This window comes from Narcine bancroftii, chromosome 3 (assembly GCF_036971445.1).
Source record: "Narcine bancroftii isolate sNarBan1 chromosome 3, sNarBan1.hap1, whole genome shotgun sequence".
NCBI classification, from domain to species: Eukaryota; Metazoa; Chordata; class Chondrichthyes; order Torpediniformes; family Narcinidae; genus Narcine; species Narcine bancroftii.
Window position 1 is genome coordinate 36,416,854 of NC_091471.1, and position 13,035 is coordinate 36,429,888.

General features: G+C 43.4%; 1 protein-coding gene across 4 annotated transcripts in view; it reads left to right on the forward strand.

Moving 5' to 3' along the window:
• Positions 1–13,035, forward strand: part of katnal2 (katanin p60 subunit A-like 2) — a 91,179-nt gene that overhangs the window by 8,081 nt on the left and 70,063 nt on the right. For all 4 annotated transcript variants that reach the window (XM_069923828.1, XM_069923829.1, XM_069923830.1 and 1 more), the window contains one exon: positions 10,882–10,952. In XM_069923828.1, the coding sequence (XP_069779929.1) occupies positions 10,882–10,952 (71 nt within the window). Of the gene's footprint in view, positions 1–10,881; positions 10,953–13,035 lie in introns of those variants that run through there.

Sequence of the window (13,035 nt, forward strand, 5' to 3'; positions counted from 1 at the left end):
CCTGTGGTTGCAGGAGGTGAAACACTTTTGCCCACACTTTGCCCTTCTCCGAACAGGCCTTTCAAGTGAGGAAACACCTCACTTGTATATCAGCAGGACTTATTTACTGCATCTAGTGCTCCCTTTGTGGCATTCTCTACATTGGAGACACCAGACACAGATTGGGAGATCATTTTGCTGAGCACCTCCTCTCCAACCGCAATCATAAAGGACACTGTTTGACCTACTGAGCTTCTCTAGCATTTTGTGTTTTTTACTTCAACCACGGTGTCTTCAGATTTTCATTATTTAATGGTGGAGGGGTAGCAGCTGTACCTGAACCTGGTAATGTGAGTCTTGTGGCATCTATATCATTTTCCTGAAGTTAACAGTGAGAACAGAGCGTGTGCTGGGAGGTGTGGATCTTTGCTGATTGCTGCGTTCCCCATAGATGTTTTTCTGTGATATCCTGGGGTATGACCGTTCAGGGGTATTGATGTCCCCAGACTGTGATGGTGTTTGTCAGCACACTTTCCAACTTATATCTATAGAAATTTGCCAATTTTAACAATGTCATCCCAGACCTCCGTAAACTCCTGAAGAAGTAGAGGTGCTGGTGTGCTTTCTTCTATATGCCATTAGTGTGCTTGGTCTAGAAAAGATCCTCTGAGATAGTTACTCCCAAGAACTTAAATTTTCTCACCCTCTCCACCTCTGATTCCCCAAAGATCACTGGATTGTACACATCTGGTTTTCCCTTCCTGAAGTCAACAATCAACTCTTTGGTTTTGGCGACATTTAGTGAAAGATTATTGTTGCGGCAACATTTAGCCAAGTTTTCAATTTCCTTCCTGTATTCTGATCATTTTATACAACCCACTACCATGGTATTATCAGCAAATTTGTGGATGGTGTTGTTGTCGTATTGAGCCACCCAGTCATGGGTATAAAGTGAGTAGAGTAGAGGTGCTCTGGTACTAATGGAAATTGTGGAGGAGATATTCTTACCAATCCTCACTGATTGTGGAGAGGAAATCCTGAATCCAAATACACAGTAGGATGTTGAGTTTAATGATCAGTTTTGAGGGGATAATGGTGTTTATCGAACTGTAGTCGATAAAGAGTATCCTGATGTATGCATCTTTACTGCCTAGTTGTTCCAAGGGTTTGTTTAGAGCCAGTGAGATGGCATTTGCTGTAGATATTGACATGATAGGCAAATTGGAATGGATCCATGTCGCCACTCAGACAGGAGCTGATATGCTTCAACACCAGACTCTCATGATCCTTTCATTATCCTTTCATAATTTTGTGTGTCTTGGTAAGATCCCTCCTCCTCCTTCAAAGCTCCAATGAGTTTAGTTGCAGGCTGCACAATCTCATCATCAACTCTCTCATTATATTTGACTTCTTTTACATGGTATGTATTGATATTGTTTGCATTGTAAAACTTACAGACAATACTTGGAGAAATAGTAAACAAAGAGAATAGTTGAAACTGAACCTCTTGGGTCAGGGCTGGATGTTCTGTTTTCTTTATCTGCTGCTGAGGTTGAGCAAAAATAATACTTTTCATTTCTCTCAGAACCTGTACATTCATCAGCTCCATTCTGCCTAATGGTATTCTGTTTAAATATGAAATTCTTGGCTTACCATTGATTCACTTATGAATGGCTATTGGCTCAATAAAATATAATTTTACTTTTTATTTTATTTTTTTGGGATTGTGAAAAAACCAGGGTCATGCTAAATCAGGGTCATGAAAACAATGTTTAAAAAAAAAATAAAGAACACATGTACAAAACCTCTATTTACAATCTTTTTTTTATTTCTCATAATCACCATTTCATTTGTTAAAAAAGCAATAGAGTTTCTTGAACGCAGCAGGTCGCCGGCAGCGAGCGAAATCCAAAATGCTTCTGAGCTGGAGGACTTTTATGTGGTCCAACTCCTGGGTCTCCAGCTAACGTAGGCTAGCCTCGAGGTACTCAACGGGTTTAGACACTTTTGGGGGTGGGGTGGAGGTTCCTCATTGTTATCCTCCTGTGGTTCGGATGATCTCGGAGTCCATCAGATGCTTATATGTCGGGCATTTGTCATCGGCAGAGTAACACTGGTGAAAATCTTCTTCACTAATTTGAAAAAGCCTCTGTGCCTCACTCACCTCTTCATCTGTGAAACCCTAGAAATCTTGCCCAACGTCATTATCTTCATCTTCCATGGTGGATTTTCATGATGAAAAGGTTGGACCCAGCTCCTCCCAGCATTTTTCCACATATGCTAAGGAGGTGACTACTGCCCAGCCTTTCCCACCTAAGTGGCAAACTTCTTTAACATTCATGCTTTTCAGATAGTCTTCCAGCATTGTTGACTCATCTACAATTCTATGAATTAATTTAAGCCTGTAATTCTGCTTGAACATGAAGATGATCCCCTGATCTAGGTGCTGGATCTTAGATATGGTGTTCTTTGGGTGGTAAGAAACTTGGATCTTTCCTTTGTGGGTTAATAGGTTGGGAACTTGCGGGTGGGCAAGATGGTTGTCAAGCAAAAGAAGAGCTTTGGGTTCTAGCTTTTGCTTACGCAAATGAGTACGGACAACAAGGACAAAAGTTATGTAAAATTAATGCTCATAGATGACACTAATCATCCAAGCATTGCTGTAATGCATGTACTCAACCATTATTGACTTCATGTTGACATGGTGGAAATAGTGGGGTAAACGAAATTTGCCAATCTTGAGCGATTTTAATCAACACAAATCAATGTCACGTGATCTTTGCATTGTTTGAACCCCTCAAGCTGATGGGTGTCATCTTTGCAAGACGGTGCATGGTCTGGGATCTTGTAGTAGAGGCCTGTTTCGTTACAGTTTTACCCTTGTTCTTTGGCATAGCCAACCTCTTTAAAGAAAGTTTTTCATTCTGCTGGGTATTTGCTGGTTGCGGCACTGTTGGCTGAACGAATTTCTCCAGTCACTAACATTGGAGAAATTCCGTGATGGCATTTAAACCAGTCCAGCCATCTATTGCTAGCTTTGAACTGCGGAGGTTTCTCCGTTGATCAGGTGGTCAAACTTCTTGCCTTTGAGAAGAGGCCCTGAAATTGGTGGGCCTTCTGAGTGCATGTGAATGAACAACTTGTACAGGAAGACATCTTTGGCTGTCTTCATGGTTTTGTCCTTTAGTCTCACCTCTTCCTCAACTTTCCAAAGGGACGTGCATAACTTCTTGATTTCAAGCCATGAAGTGTTGATTCAGGTATGCTGAGATCACAAGCATCTTGGGTTTGACTTTTATTCTGATTGCGTCAAGTGTGTGAAGCTTGTCTTTCAATAAAAAAGATTTTCTTCTTCTAACGGTGCATTCCATTTAGATCTGAAAACAATTTCAATTCTGGAAAGAACCAAAAAAAAGGGGTCCACTGTCTTCTCAGTATAAAGAAGACAAAGGGGCTTATTATGGACTTCAGGAAGGAGTGGCAGGGATCATGCACCTGTCTTCATTGGCAGGACAAGCAGTGGAGAGAGTTAGAGGCTTCATGTTCCTGGGCATCTAAGTGTTGGAGAGCCTTTCCTGGAGCCAGCACATTGACTAAACTGAAGTAGGCCTTTTCTGGCATAGATAAGATTTGAGGTAGGTAAGTTGTTTCCATTGGTAGGGGAGATAGCCTCAAGATGCATGGTAGTAGATTTAGAACAGAGATGAGAAGGAACTGCTTTTTCCACAGGGTGGTGAATCTGTGGAATTTGCTGCCCATTGAAGTAGTGGAGGCTACCTCAATAAATATACTGAAGATTAGGTTGGATAGATTTTTACACAGTAAGGGAATTAAGGGAGATGGGGAAAAGGCAGGCAGTGAAGATAAGCCTATCATCAGATCAGCCATGATCTCAATGAATGGCAGAGCAGGCTTGATGGGCCAGATTGTGTACTCCTGCTCCAATTTCTTATGTTCTTTCTAAGGAGTCTGAAGAAATTCAGGCATGGCATCAAATACTCTATTGGACTTCAACAGGTGTACCGAGGAAAATGTACTAATTGTTTGCATCACAACATGGTCTGGACACTCAAGTACCCAGGAAGGCTGAATGCTACAGAAAGTGCCAAACCTAGTCAAGTCCATCATAGGCATTGAAGACACTTATCCAAGATGTTGCCTTAAGGAGGATCCCCATCATATTCATTATAATTTCTTCTCATTTCTACCTTCAGGTTGAAGTCTGACATCTCTAGATTCAATAACAATTTTTAATCAAACTCCTGATCTTTCTTGAACTAACCTAACCAGAACACTTCTCCAGGACCAAATATTTATTTGCACTATTGTAACTTCACATTTTTTTTTGCATTAACCATAAGTGTGTATATTATCAATACTTTAATATATATTTTTCTCTTGATGGCAAGTTAATATATATATTTTGTTTATTAGTGTACTTTGTGTTATTTTATAGCTGTAGTAAGCAAGAATTTCATTGGACTTATACATTGTATTTATGCTTATGACAAACTTCAATCTTTCTTATCTCTCATCCCAATGTTTACTTTCTTTTACTGTAAGAAAAATGGAGGGTATTGGTGTGTAGGGAAGGATTATATGGTTATGGAGAAGATTTTTATAGGTGGGCCGAACAGCCTGGACTGTGCTGAAATGTACAATGTTCTGTGTGAGATGTTGCATTTTGGGAAGTCAAATATAAGCTACACCTTTAATGGTAAGGCTCTTAAAAGCATTCCTATGCAGAGGGAACTAGGCGTTCAGGTGCAAAACTGTACTACCAATCAACCACAATCCGATAGAGAATTGTGATTAATAGGCTTTAATCACCTTCAAAGTGTCAGCACAGCTTGCATGTTGCTGGCCTGGTTCCAAGGCAGGTACTGAGGGAGGGTTTTGGGTGTAACAGCTTTCATGGGGATATTTGGGAGGGACAAGTCACAGGTTCAGTAGGTGGGCCAGCCCATACAGTACATGCATATTGTTACGAGCCCAGAGGACCCCAAAACCCAGCAGCAATAGATATTCACCAAGACAAATGGTTACTTCAACGAAAGTTGCTTTTGATTATCTTTAAACATGAAAACAGAATCACCCTTTAACTTATCACTATTGACTCAACTAACGCTCAGGAAGGTTCTTGTCTGTTTTCAGAGAGAGATTTGTTGTTTGCTGACACCCACAACTGATTTACTTCTATCAACCACTTCAGTGTCTTCCGAAGAAACTTGCCCCATCAAGGTTCTCCAGATGATTACCTCTTTCTTTCAGGTCACCACAGAGTACCTTGTTTCTCTTATTTCAAGTGAACCATTAGACAGCCAGTCTAATGCCAGACAAGAACCTTCCTGAGCGTTAGTTGAGTCAATAGTGATAAGTTAAAGGGTGATTCTGTTTTCATGTTTAAAGATAATCAAAAGCAACTTTCGTTGAAGTAACCATTTGTCTTGGTGAATATCTATTGCTGCTGGGTTTTGGGGTCCTCTGGGCTCGTAACAATATGCATGTACTGTATGGGCTGGCCCACCTACTGAACCTGTGACTTGTCCCTCTTACATGAACCACAAGGGCTTTGACCAGGCTGAACTAAGCACTCACAACCCATCTTCCAAATGGGGTTTTCCACAAGCTTGCCAGCTTGTCCTCTTCAGTCCCAGCTGCTGGTCTTGACTGTTAAACTGCAGAACTGAATTTTCCCTCTCTCTGAGAAAGCCTGTTTTACTCTCTCTGCTTGCATGTTCCACTCCAGACAGCCTGCAGCTCCGAGTTCTTTCATTTGTTGCCTTTTGGTAAACAACATTCCATTAGTAACGCCTCTTGGGCACTCTCTAAAACTTTTGCAAAGGCTCTTGGCGCCTGACTGTCAGCATGAGCAGAGCTCCAGAATTTTAAATAAGATCTGTTTTAAAATTTTGTATGTGACCTACACTTAAAAAAAAAACCTGCCCCAATTTATCTCCCAAAAACAATACAAATATAATCTGTCTCAATACACCTATATACGTAGTGGTAGCACCATGTTCACCCTCCTTTTTTAAACAAAGTCCAGCGGGGTGGTGTGGTTTAGTGTTCATTGCAGGCTCACAATAGTCAGTCTGTTACAGATAAAACTTGTCCGGTGGTCACATCTGTTCGCTGCGACCATCACCGGGTCTACTGTGGCACAGCTGTCGGTTCCTGGGTGGTGTCTTATGCAACAGGTGGTGCCTCCAGTGGCTGGGGGGTGGGGTTTGGGGTGTGAATTCGGGGACTGATAGTGGAGCTGGTCGGTCAGGGTTACCAGGGGAGGGGATTGGCTGTTTGGTCGAGAGTTCTCCTGCATGCGGCAGGTCCCAGATGGAGACAGCGTTCTGTCGACCATCCTGATACTTCCCACACAAGTGTATTGGGGGTTGGCATGGAGGAGGTGGACCTTCTTGTCTAGAGGGTCAGTTTTGTGGTGTCTGATGTGACTTTGAAGCAGCATGGGCCCAGGGTTCGTCAACCAGGACGGTAGTGTGGTTCTGGATGGTGATTTTCATGGGAAGGAAAAGAGCCTTTCATGTGTTTCTGCATTCGTGGCCATGTAGAGAATGGACCTAGTAGCATGGAAAGCATCTTGGAGGGTGTCTTGCCATCAGGAGGTGGGCAGTCCATTTGATTTAAGAGCTAAGAGGATCGCCCTCCAAATGGTTGCATTTTCCCTCTTTACCTGCCCTTTCCCTGGGGATTATAGCATGTGGTCCTGCTCGTGGCTATGCCCTTGGCCAACAGGTACTGGCGCAGCTCCTCACTCATAAGGGAGGATCCCCGGTTGCTATGGATATATGAGTGGTATCCGTACAGAGCAAAGATGCCGCATAGAGCTTTTATGACTGAGGCCATGGCCCTATCTGGTCAGGGGATGGCAAAGGGTAAACGGGAGTATTCATCCACAATGTTAAGGAAGTATACATTCCTTTAGGTGGATAGGAGAGGTCCTTTAAAGTCCATGCTCAGCTGCTCTCAGGAGTTGGTTGCTTTGATAAGGTGGGCTTTATCAGGCTGGTGGAATTGGGGTTGCATTCAACTCCTGATGTCTTCGACTGAGTAGGGGAGATTGCGGATTCTAACAAAGTGATATAGACCTGTGACTCCAGTGGTGCAGAAGTTGTAGTGGATGACTTGGAGATGATTCATCTGTGTGTTGATGCATGTGTCCTGGAACAGGGCATCAGGAGGCTCGTTGAGCTTTCCAGGCCAGTACAAGATCTTGTAATTGTAGGTGGACAGTTCAATTAATATATAATATATATATAATAATATATAATATATATAACAATTACAGCACGGAAACAGGCCATTAGGCCCTTCTAGTCCGCACCGAACCAAACACCCCTTTCTAGTCCCACCTCCCTGCACAATGCCCATAACCCTCCATCTTCTTCTCATCCATATACCTGTCCAACCTTTTCTTAAATAATACAATTGACTCCGCCGCCACTATTTCTCCCGGAAGATCATTCCACACAGCTACCACTCTCTGAGTAAAGAAGTTCCCCCTCATGTTACCTCTAAACCTCTGCCCCTTAATTCTTAACTCGTGTCCTCTTTTTTTAATCTTTCCTCCTCTTAACGGAAATAGTCTATCCACATCCATTCTGTCTCCACCTCAGGAACTTGTCATTCTTAATTTTTCCCCGCTGTTTGCTGTTGAACATAAAAGTGACTGTATGTTGGTCAGTCACCAGGGTGGAATGGTTTTCTGGCCAGTATTGGTTCCAATGGCACCCAGCTTCCACTATGGCTTGGGCTTCCTTCTCGATGGTGGCTCAGCGCTCTGGAGGATTCTGGAAAAAAATGCCACGGGCCTGCCCACCTGATTGACCATAGCGTCCAGGGTGAAGTCAGACACATAATTCTTCACCTGGAAAGGGATGGATTTATCTACAGTATGCTTCGCCGCCTTGCTTGTGAACACCATGTAGGCTTCCTATGATGAGGGAAAGTGGCCAATTTCACCAGGGGGTGTGCTTTGCCAGCATAATTGGGGACCCACTGGGCATAATAGGAAAAGAAGCCAAAGCACCTTTACAGGGCCTTGAGGTTGTGGGGTAATGGGAGTTCCCAGAGGGGACACATGTGGTCTGGCCCAATGATGCCATTCTCCACCACGCAGCCCAGGGTGGATAGCCATGAAGTGCTAAAAATGCACTTGTTTTGATTATAGGTCAGAATTTGGCTGCATAGAGAAACTTGAGGTTGGTATCATGGTCATGGCTGCAGATGATTACATTGTCCAGGAAATGTGGCCTTGAGTCCATAGTTGTCAACTATGCGGTCTATCTCCCTTTGGAAGGGACGCGGAGGAAGTGGTAGAGGCAGCTGTCTGCCTTGAAGACAGTGTATAGGCAGACCTCTGGCTGGATTGGTAGCTGGTAGTAAGTCGACTTGAGGACAATGGTTGAGAAAACCTGGAACTGGGCAATCTCGCTGACCATCAGCAATGCGGGGAAGTGGGTAGGCGTCCAGCTGAGTGAAGCGGTTTATGGTCTGACTGTAGTTAATGACCATGCCTTGTTTCTCTCTGCTCTTTACCACCACTACTTGGGCTCTCCATGGGCTGGTGCTGGGTTCTATGACCCCTTCTGCTAGGAGCCGTTTGACCTCTGTTTTAATGAATGCTCTGTTCCCGGGGTTGTACCGTCCGCTCTTAGTGGCTACCGGCTTGCAGTCAAGGGTGAGGTTCTCAAACAGGGGCAATATTTGGACTCTGAGAGTAGAGCGGCCACAGGTTGTGTTTGGTGGGGGGGAGTTTGGTGTTACAGACCATGAGGGATGTATGGAGGGCTGTTGAACTGAATGCGGATGCTCTGTAGCTGGCACTGGAAGTCCAGTCCCAGTATGACTGGCATGCAGAGGTGTACTCAGTGTGCTGCACAGTCAGTGTCATAGTGCAGCAGCCATTGATCTTGGCTGAGTGGGATTTGTAGGCTAAGGAGACCTTTCATTGTGTTGGGGTTACAACGAAGGAATATTGCTGTACAGTACCTCAGTACTTTTTGTGTCAAATAAACAGTTCATACGGTGGCTGTTTACCTCGATGCTCATCATGGCTTTCGCTAGTTAGTGTGGGCTGCCTTGGTTGAGGACAACTGAGGTGAGCATCTGGTCGGTATCTGAGTTGCTACTGTGTTGGTTCAGGGGTGTTCTCAAAGATGGCTGTCCCTATTGTCATCCACGTGGTGCTGTCCCTTGCCACCAGAAGTGGTGCTGACCTAACTTGTCATCCCCAGGGCCCCTTTGATCCGTCCGTGGCCACCGGAAGTGACGTCTGAGCTGAAGCCGGAAATGGGATGGTCCAAGATGGCAGCGGGTGTCAGCCACAGACAGTGCTGCTGGGGGCAGATTAGGACCTATACATTTTCATTTAGTGCCCTTTCTTCCCACAAATGGAGCATTGTGGCACTTTGGGCTGGGCAGCTCTTCCAGGGGGTGCTTCCTGTGCCTGCAGAATTAGCACTTCTGGCGCTCAATGGCAGCGGCAGTGACTTGGTACCCCGCATCCCAAGATGGTGGTGCCCGCGTCCCCCAATGCAGCGGCTGCATTGCCTGAAGAGAATTCTTTGATGCTTAGTTGCGCTGTCTCCATTAATTTAGTCAAGTCCACTACTTCCTGCGGGCTTCGATCGTCATTTTCCAGGAGTCAGAGCTGAACCCAGCCATGTGCGCATCCTGTATTAGGCAGGTGCAGAGACTTCTCAGCAGTCGCAGGCTCGCTCCAGCTGCCACAGTGCCCATATATACTCGTCAATCGACACACCCGGCGCTTGTTTTCAGCTGCCTAGGAGGAATTGTGCGTATATGACGTTCGTCGGGGCCTGATACTGCTTCTGCAGGAACTCCATCACTTCAGAGTAAGTACCATAGTCTCTTATTGCTTGGAAAACCCAGTGGCCAACCTGAGCGAAGGGCATTTCCCTCTTGTCTTCTTCGCTCCGCACGTCGTTGCGTCTCATGAATGCATTGAGGCAGTGCACCCACTGGTTGAATTTAGTCGAGGCTTCCGAATCCTTGGGGTTGGTGTGTAATTTATCCGTCTGTATTACCTTGTCCATGGTCTAAAATTAAAGTGATTAAATTGTACTACTAATCAACCACAATCAGACTGAGATTCAAGATTAATAGTCCTTAAAGTTTCAGCACAGCTTGCCTGTTAGTGGCCCAAGGCAGGTATTGAGGGAGAGGTTTGGGCATTCCAACCTTTATGGGGATATCTGGGAGGGAGGAGTCACAGGTTCAGGGAGCGGGCCAGCCCATGCAATACATGCATACATGTATATACATAGAGGTAGCACCACAAAAGCTGATTGAAAGTGGCCACACATATAGATAGGGTTGTTTATATATTTAAAAAAAGCACATATGCTTGGCTTCATGGGGCAGAGCATTGCAGGTATATAAAACGTTGGCTGGACTGCACTTGGAATACTGTCTGCTATTCTGCTCATCCCAGTACAGGTCGGGTATGGAGGTTTTGGAAAGATACAGAAGAGATGTCTAAGGTTTTAAAAAAAAATATAGGTACTGAAGAATTGCTTTTCAAAGCTTGACAGAATAAGTTGAAACAAATGTTTTGCTATTTGAAATGAATTATAGAGGTTTATGGTCCAGAAAAAGACTATGAGAGGCAGATGTAAGATTTTCTAACTTCTAGACCAAACAGGGTGTCAGTACTGGGTCCACAATGAAAACCTTTGCCTGTATTTTGAAGGTTAAGTGTCTTTTCTGCTAATGCAAAAAAATCTTGTGGTCTCTGTTAAACTGTAATATGCTATACTTATTTTTCAAACTTATTTTTATAATCCTAATTTTCTATGTGTGATTATGAATGTATTGATATTTTCTCCAGATGTTATTAATAGGTCTATCTCTTACTTACAGGAAGAGATTCGAACAGAAGCTCGCCGTAAGAATCTCCTGATTTTAATTTTGCACCATCTAACTGAAGAGGGGTGAGTGCAGTAATTGCTGTATCCACTTTATCAGAAGTAATTCTATCAATTGATTGATCAAAACAATTAACTCTTTTTTCTTATAATAATTTTAATCAAAATTTACTGTAAAGATTTAAATGTAATTTAAAAAAAAAAGTCGTCCCTCCAGACCGTTTTTTCTTTCTGTTATCAGACTCTTCAATGGACCTCCCATTTGTACAAGAGGATGCATTGCATTGTTTAACTGTACTTTTCTCTTTATATCCTGCACTTTTGTCTTGTGCAACATTATAGTCTGCCCTTTTTTATTGTTCCAACACTATATTTTTATTCTTGCACTCCCTGATGTATGATGCAAAGGCACAACGCTGGAGTAATTCATCAGGTCAAACAGTGTACTTTATATAATAAAGATTAAAATACATAACCAACATTTTGGGCTTGAGCCCTTCATTAAGGTATGGAGAAAATGTGTGCAGGTACCTGAACGCCTGGCACAGGTGAGGTGCCAGAAGACTGCAAGGTTGAGAATTTTGTGCCTTTAGGAAGGTCTGCAAAGAACTACAGGATGGTGAGCCTAACATCACTAGTAGGAAAGTTACTGGAGGGGATTTTGAGTGGCAAGATTTAAATGCATTTGGAAAGGCAAGGACTGATTAGGGGATATTCATTAGGGTTCTGTAGAATTTGATTGTGTTTTGAATGGGTGGTCAAGAGAATTGACAAGGGCAAGGCATTAGTTAACTATTGTCAACATGGACTTTATTAAGGGTTTTGACAAGGTCATGCCTGATAGACTGGTCTGGAAAGTGAGATCACCTGGGATCCAGGGTGAGCTGGTCAATTGGATACAAAATTGGTGAAATGAGTCATGGGATAGTTGTGGAGGGTTTTTTTCTGATTGTACACCTATGACCATGGATTGATACTGTGTCTTTGTTGTTTGTCATGTAAATGATTTGGGTGACAATGCAGGTGCATGATTAGTAATTTAATGGATGTGGCCAAAATTGGTGGTGTGATTGGCAGTGAAGAAGGTGGTTTAAGTTGAAGATGTAAATTGACTGGGAAAGTGGGCAAAAGAATAGTAGATAGAATTTAACTTTGATAAGTTTAAAGTGGTGCAATTTTGGAAGATAAATCAGGGGAGGGCAAGCTCAGTGAATGACAAGGCCTTGGGGAGTGTTATAGAAATGAGATTCCTTGCTATATACAAGAATGCAAAAAAATAGATGCAAGTGTAGTCCATCTAGCCCATCATGCTTGTTCCCCTGTTCAACATGAAGTTGGCTGATCTGCCCATGAATTTCGTTCCATTTACCCAACTGTTCTCCATAACCCTTAATTCCCCAAATCTTCAAAAATCTATCTGTAGGCTTTTTCAGGTGCATTCTACACTAAGAATGCGCCTGAAGAATCAGAAGTGGCCCTTTAAATTGCCGTTCAGGTGGCAGTGTTTAAAGTGCAACCCTGGCCACCTGAAGGACAAAGCTGCACAAGATGCAGCTCTGAGCACACTCCGGCTCCTGCCCAGTATCAGCTGTGATCAGCAGCCTGACCCTTTAACACCCGCTTTCAGCCAGCTGCATTCAGGTGGCTGGGGGAGCCACTGAGCTGAACTGATTATCCCTCTCACGTGGTTACATAGCTCATCTCAAGAGTGCTTCCTGCACATTCAGGTGGCCTCAAAACAGCTGCATATTGCCAAAACATGCGACTTTACATGTGGGGCAATTGGCCATCTGAAAGTGCCTTATGTCTTAAATATATTCAATGAGGAATTCTCTACTGCTTCCTTGGGCATAGATTTTCACAGATTCACTCCTTTCTGGCAGAAGCAGCTCCTCTTTAATTCAATCTTAAATTTACTTCCCTGGACCTTGAGATTATTGCCTCCTCGTGCTTGTCTAACCTGCCAGGAGAAACAACCACTTTGCTCCTACCTTGCCTATTTTTATAATTTTATTTGTCTATAAAATTGGATTATGATTTTAATGGTGAAAAAATGGAGCAGACTGTTGTGCAGCAATACCTGGCAGTTCTTGTGCATAAATCACAAAAGTTTCGTTTGCAGGTATAGCTGGTAGTTAAGAAGGCAAAT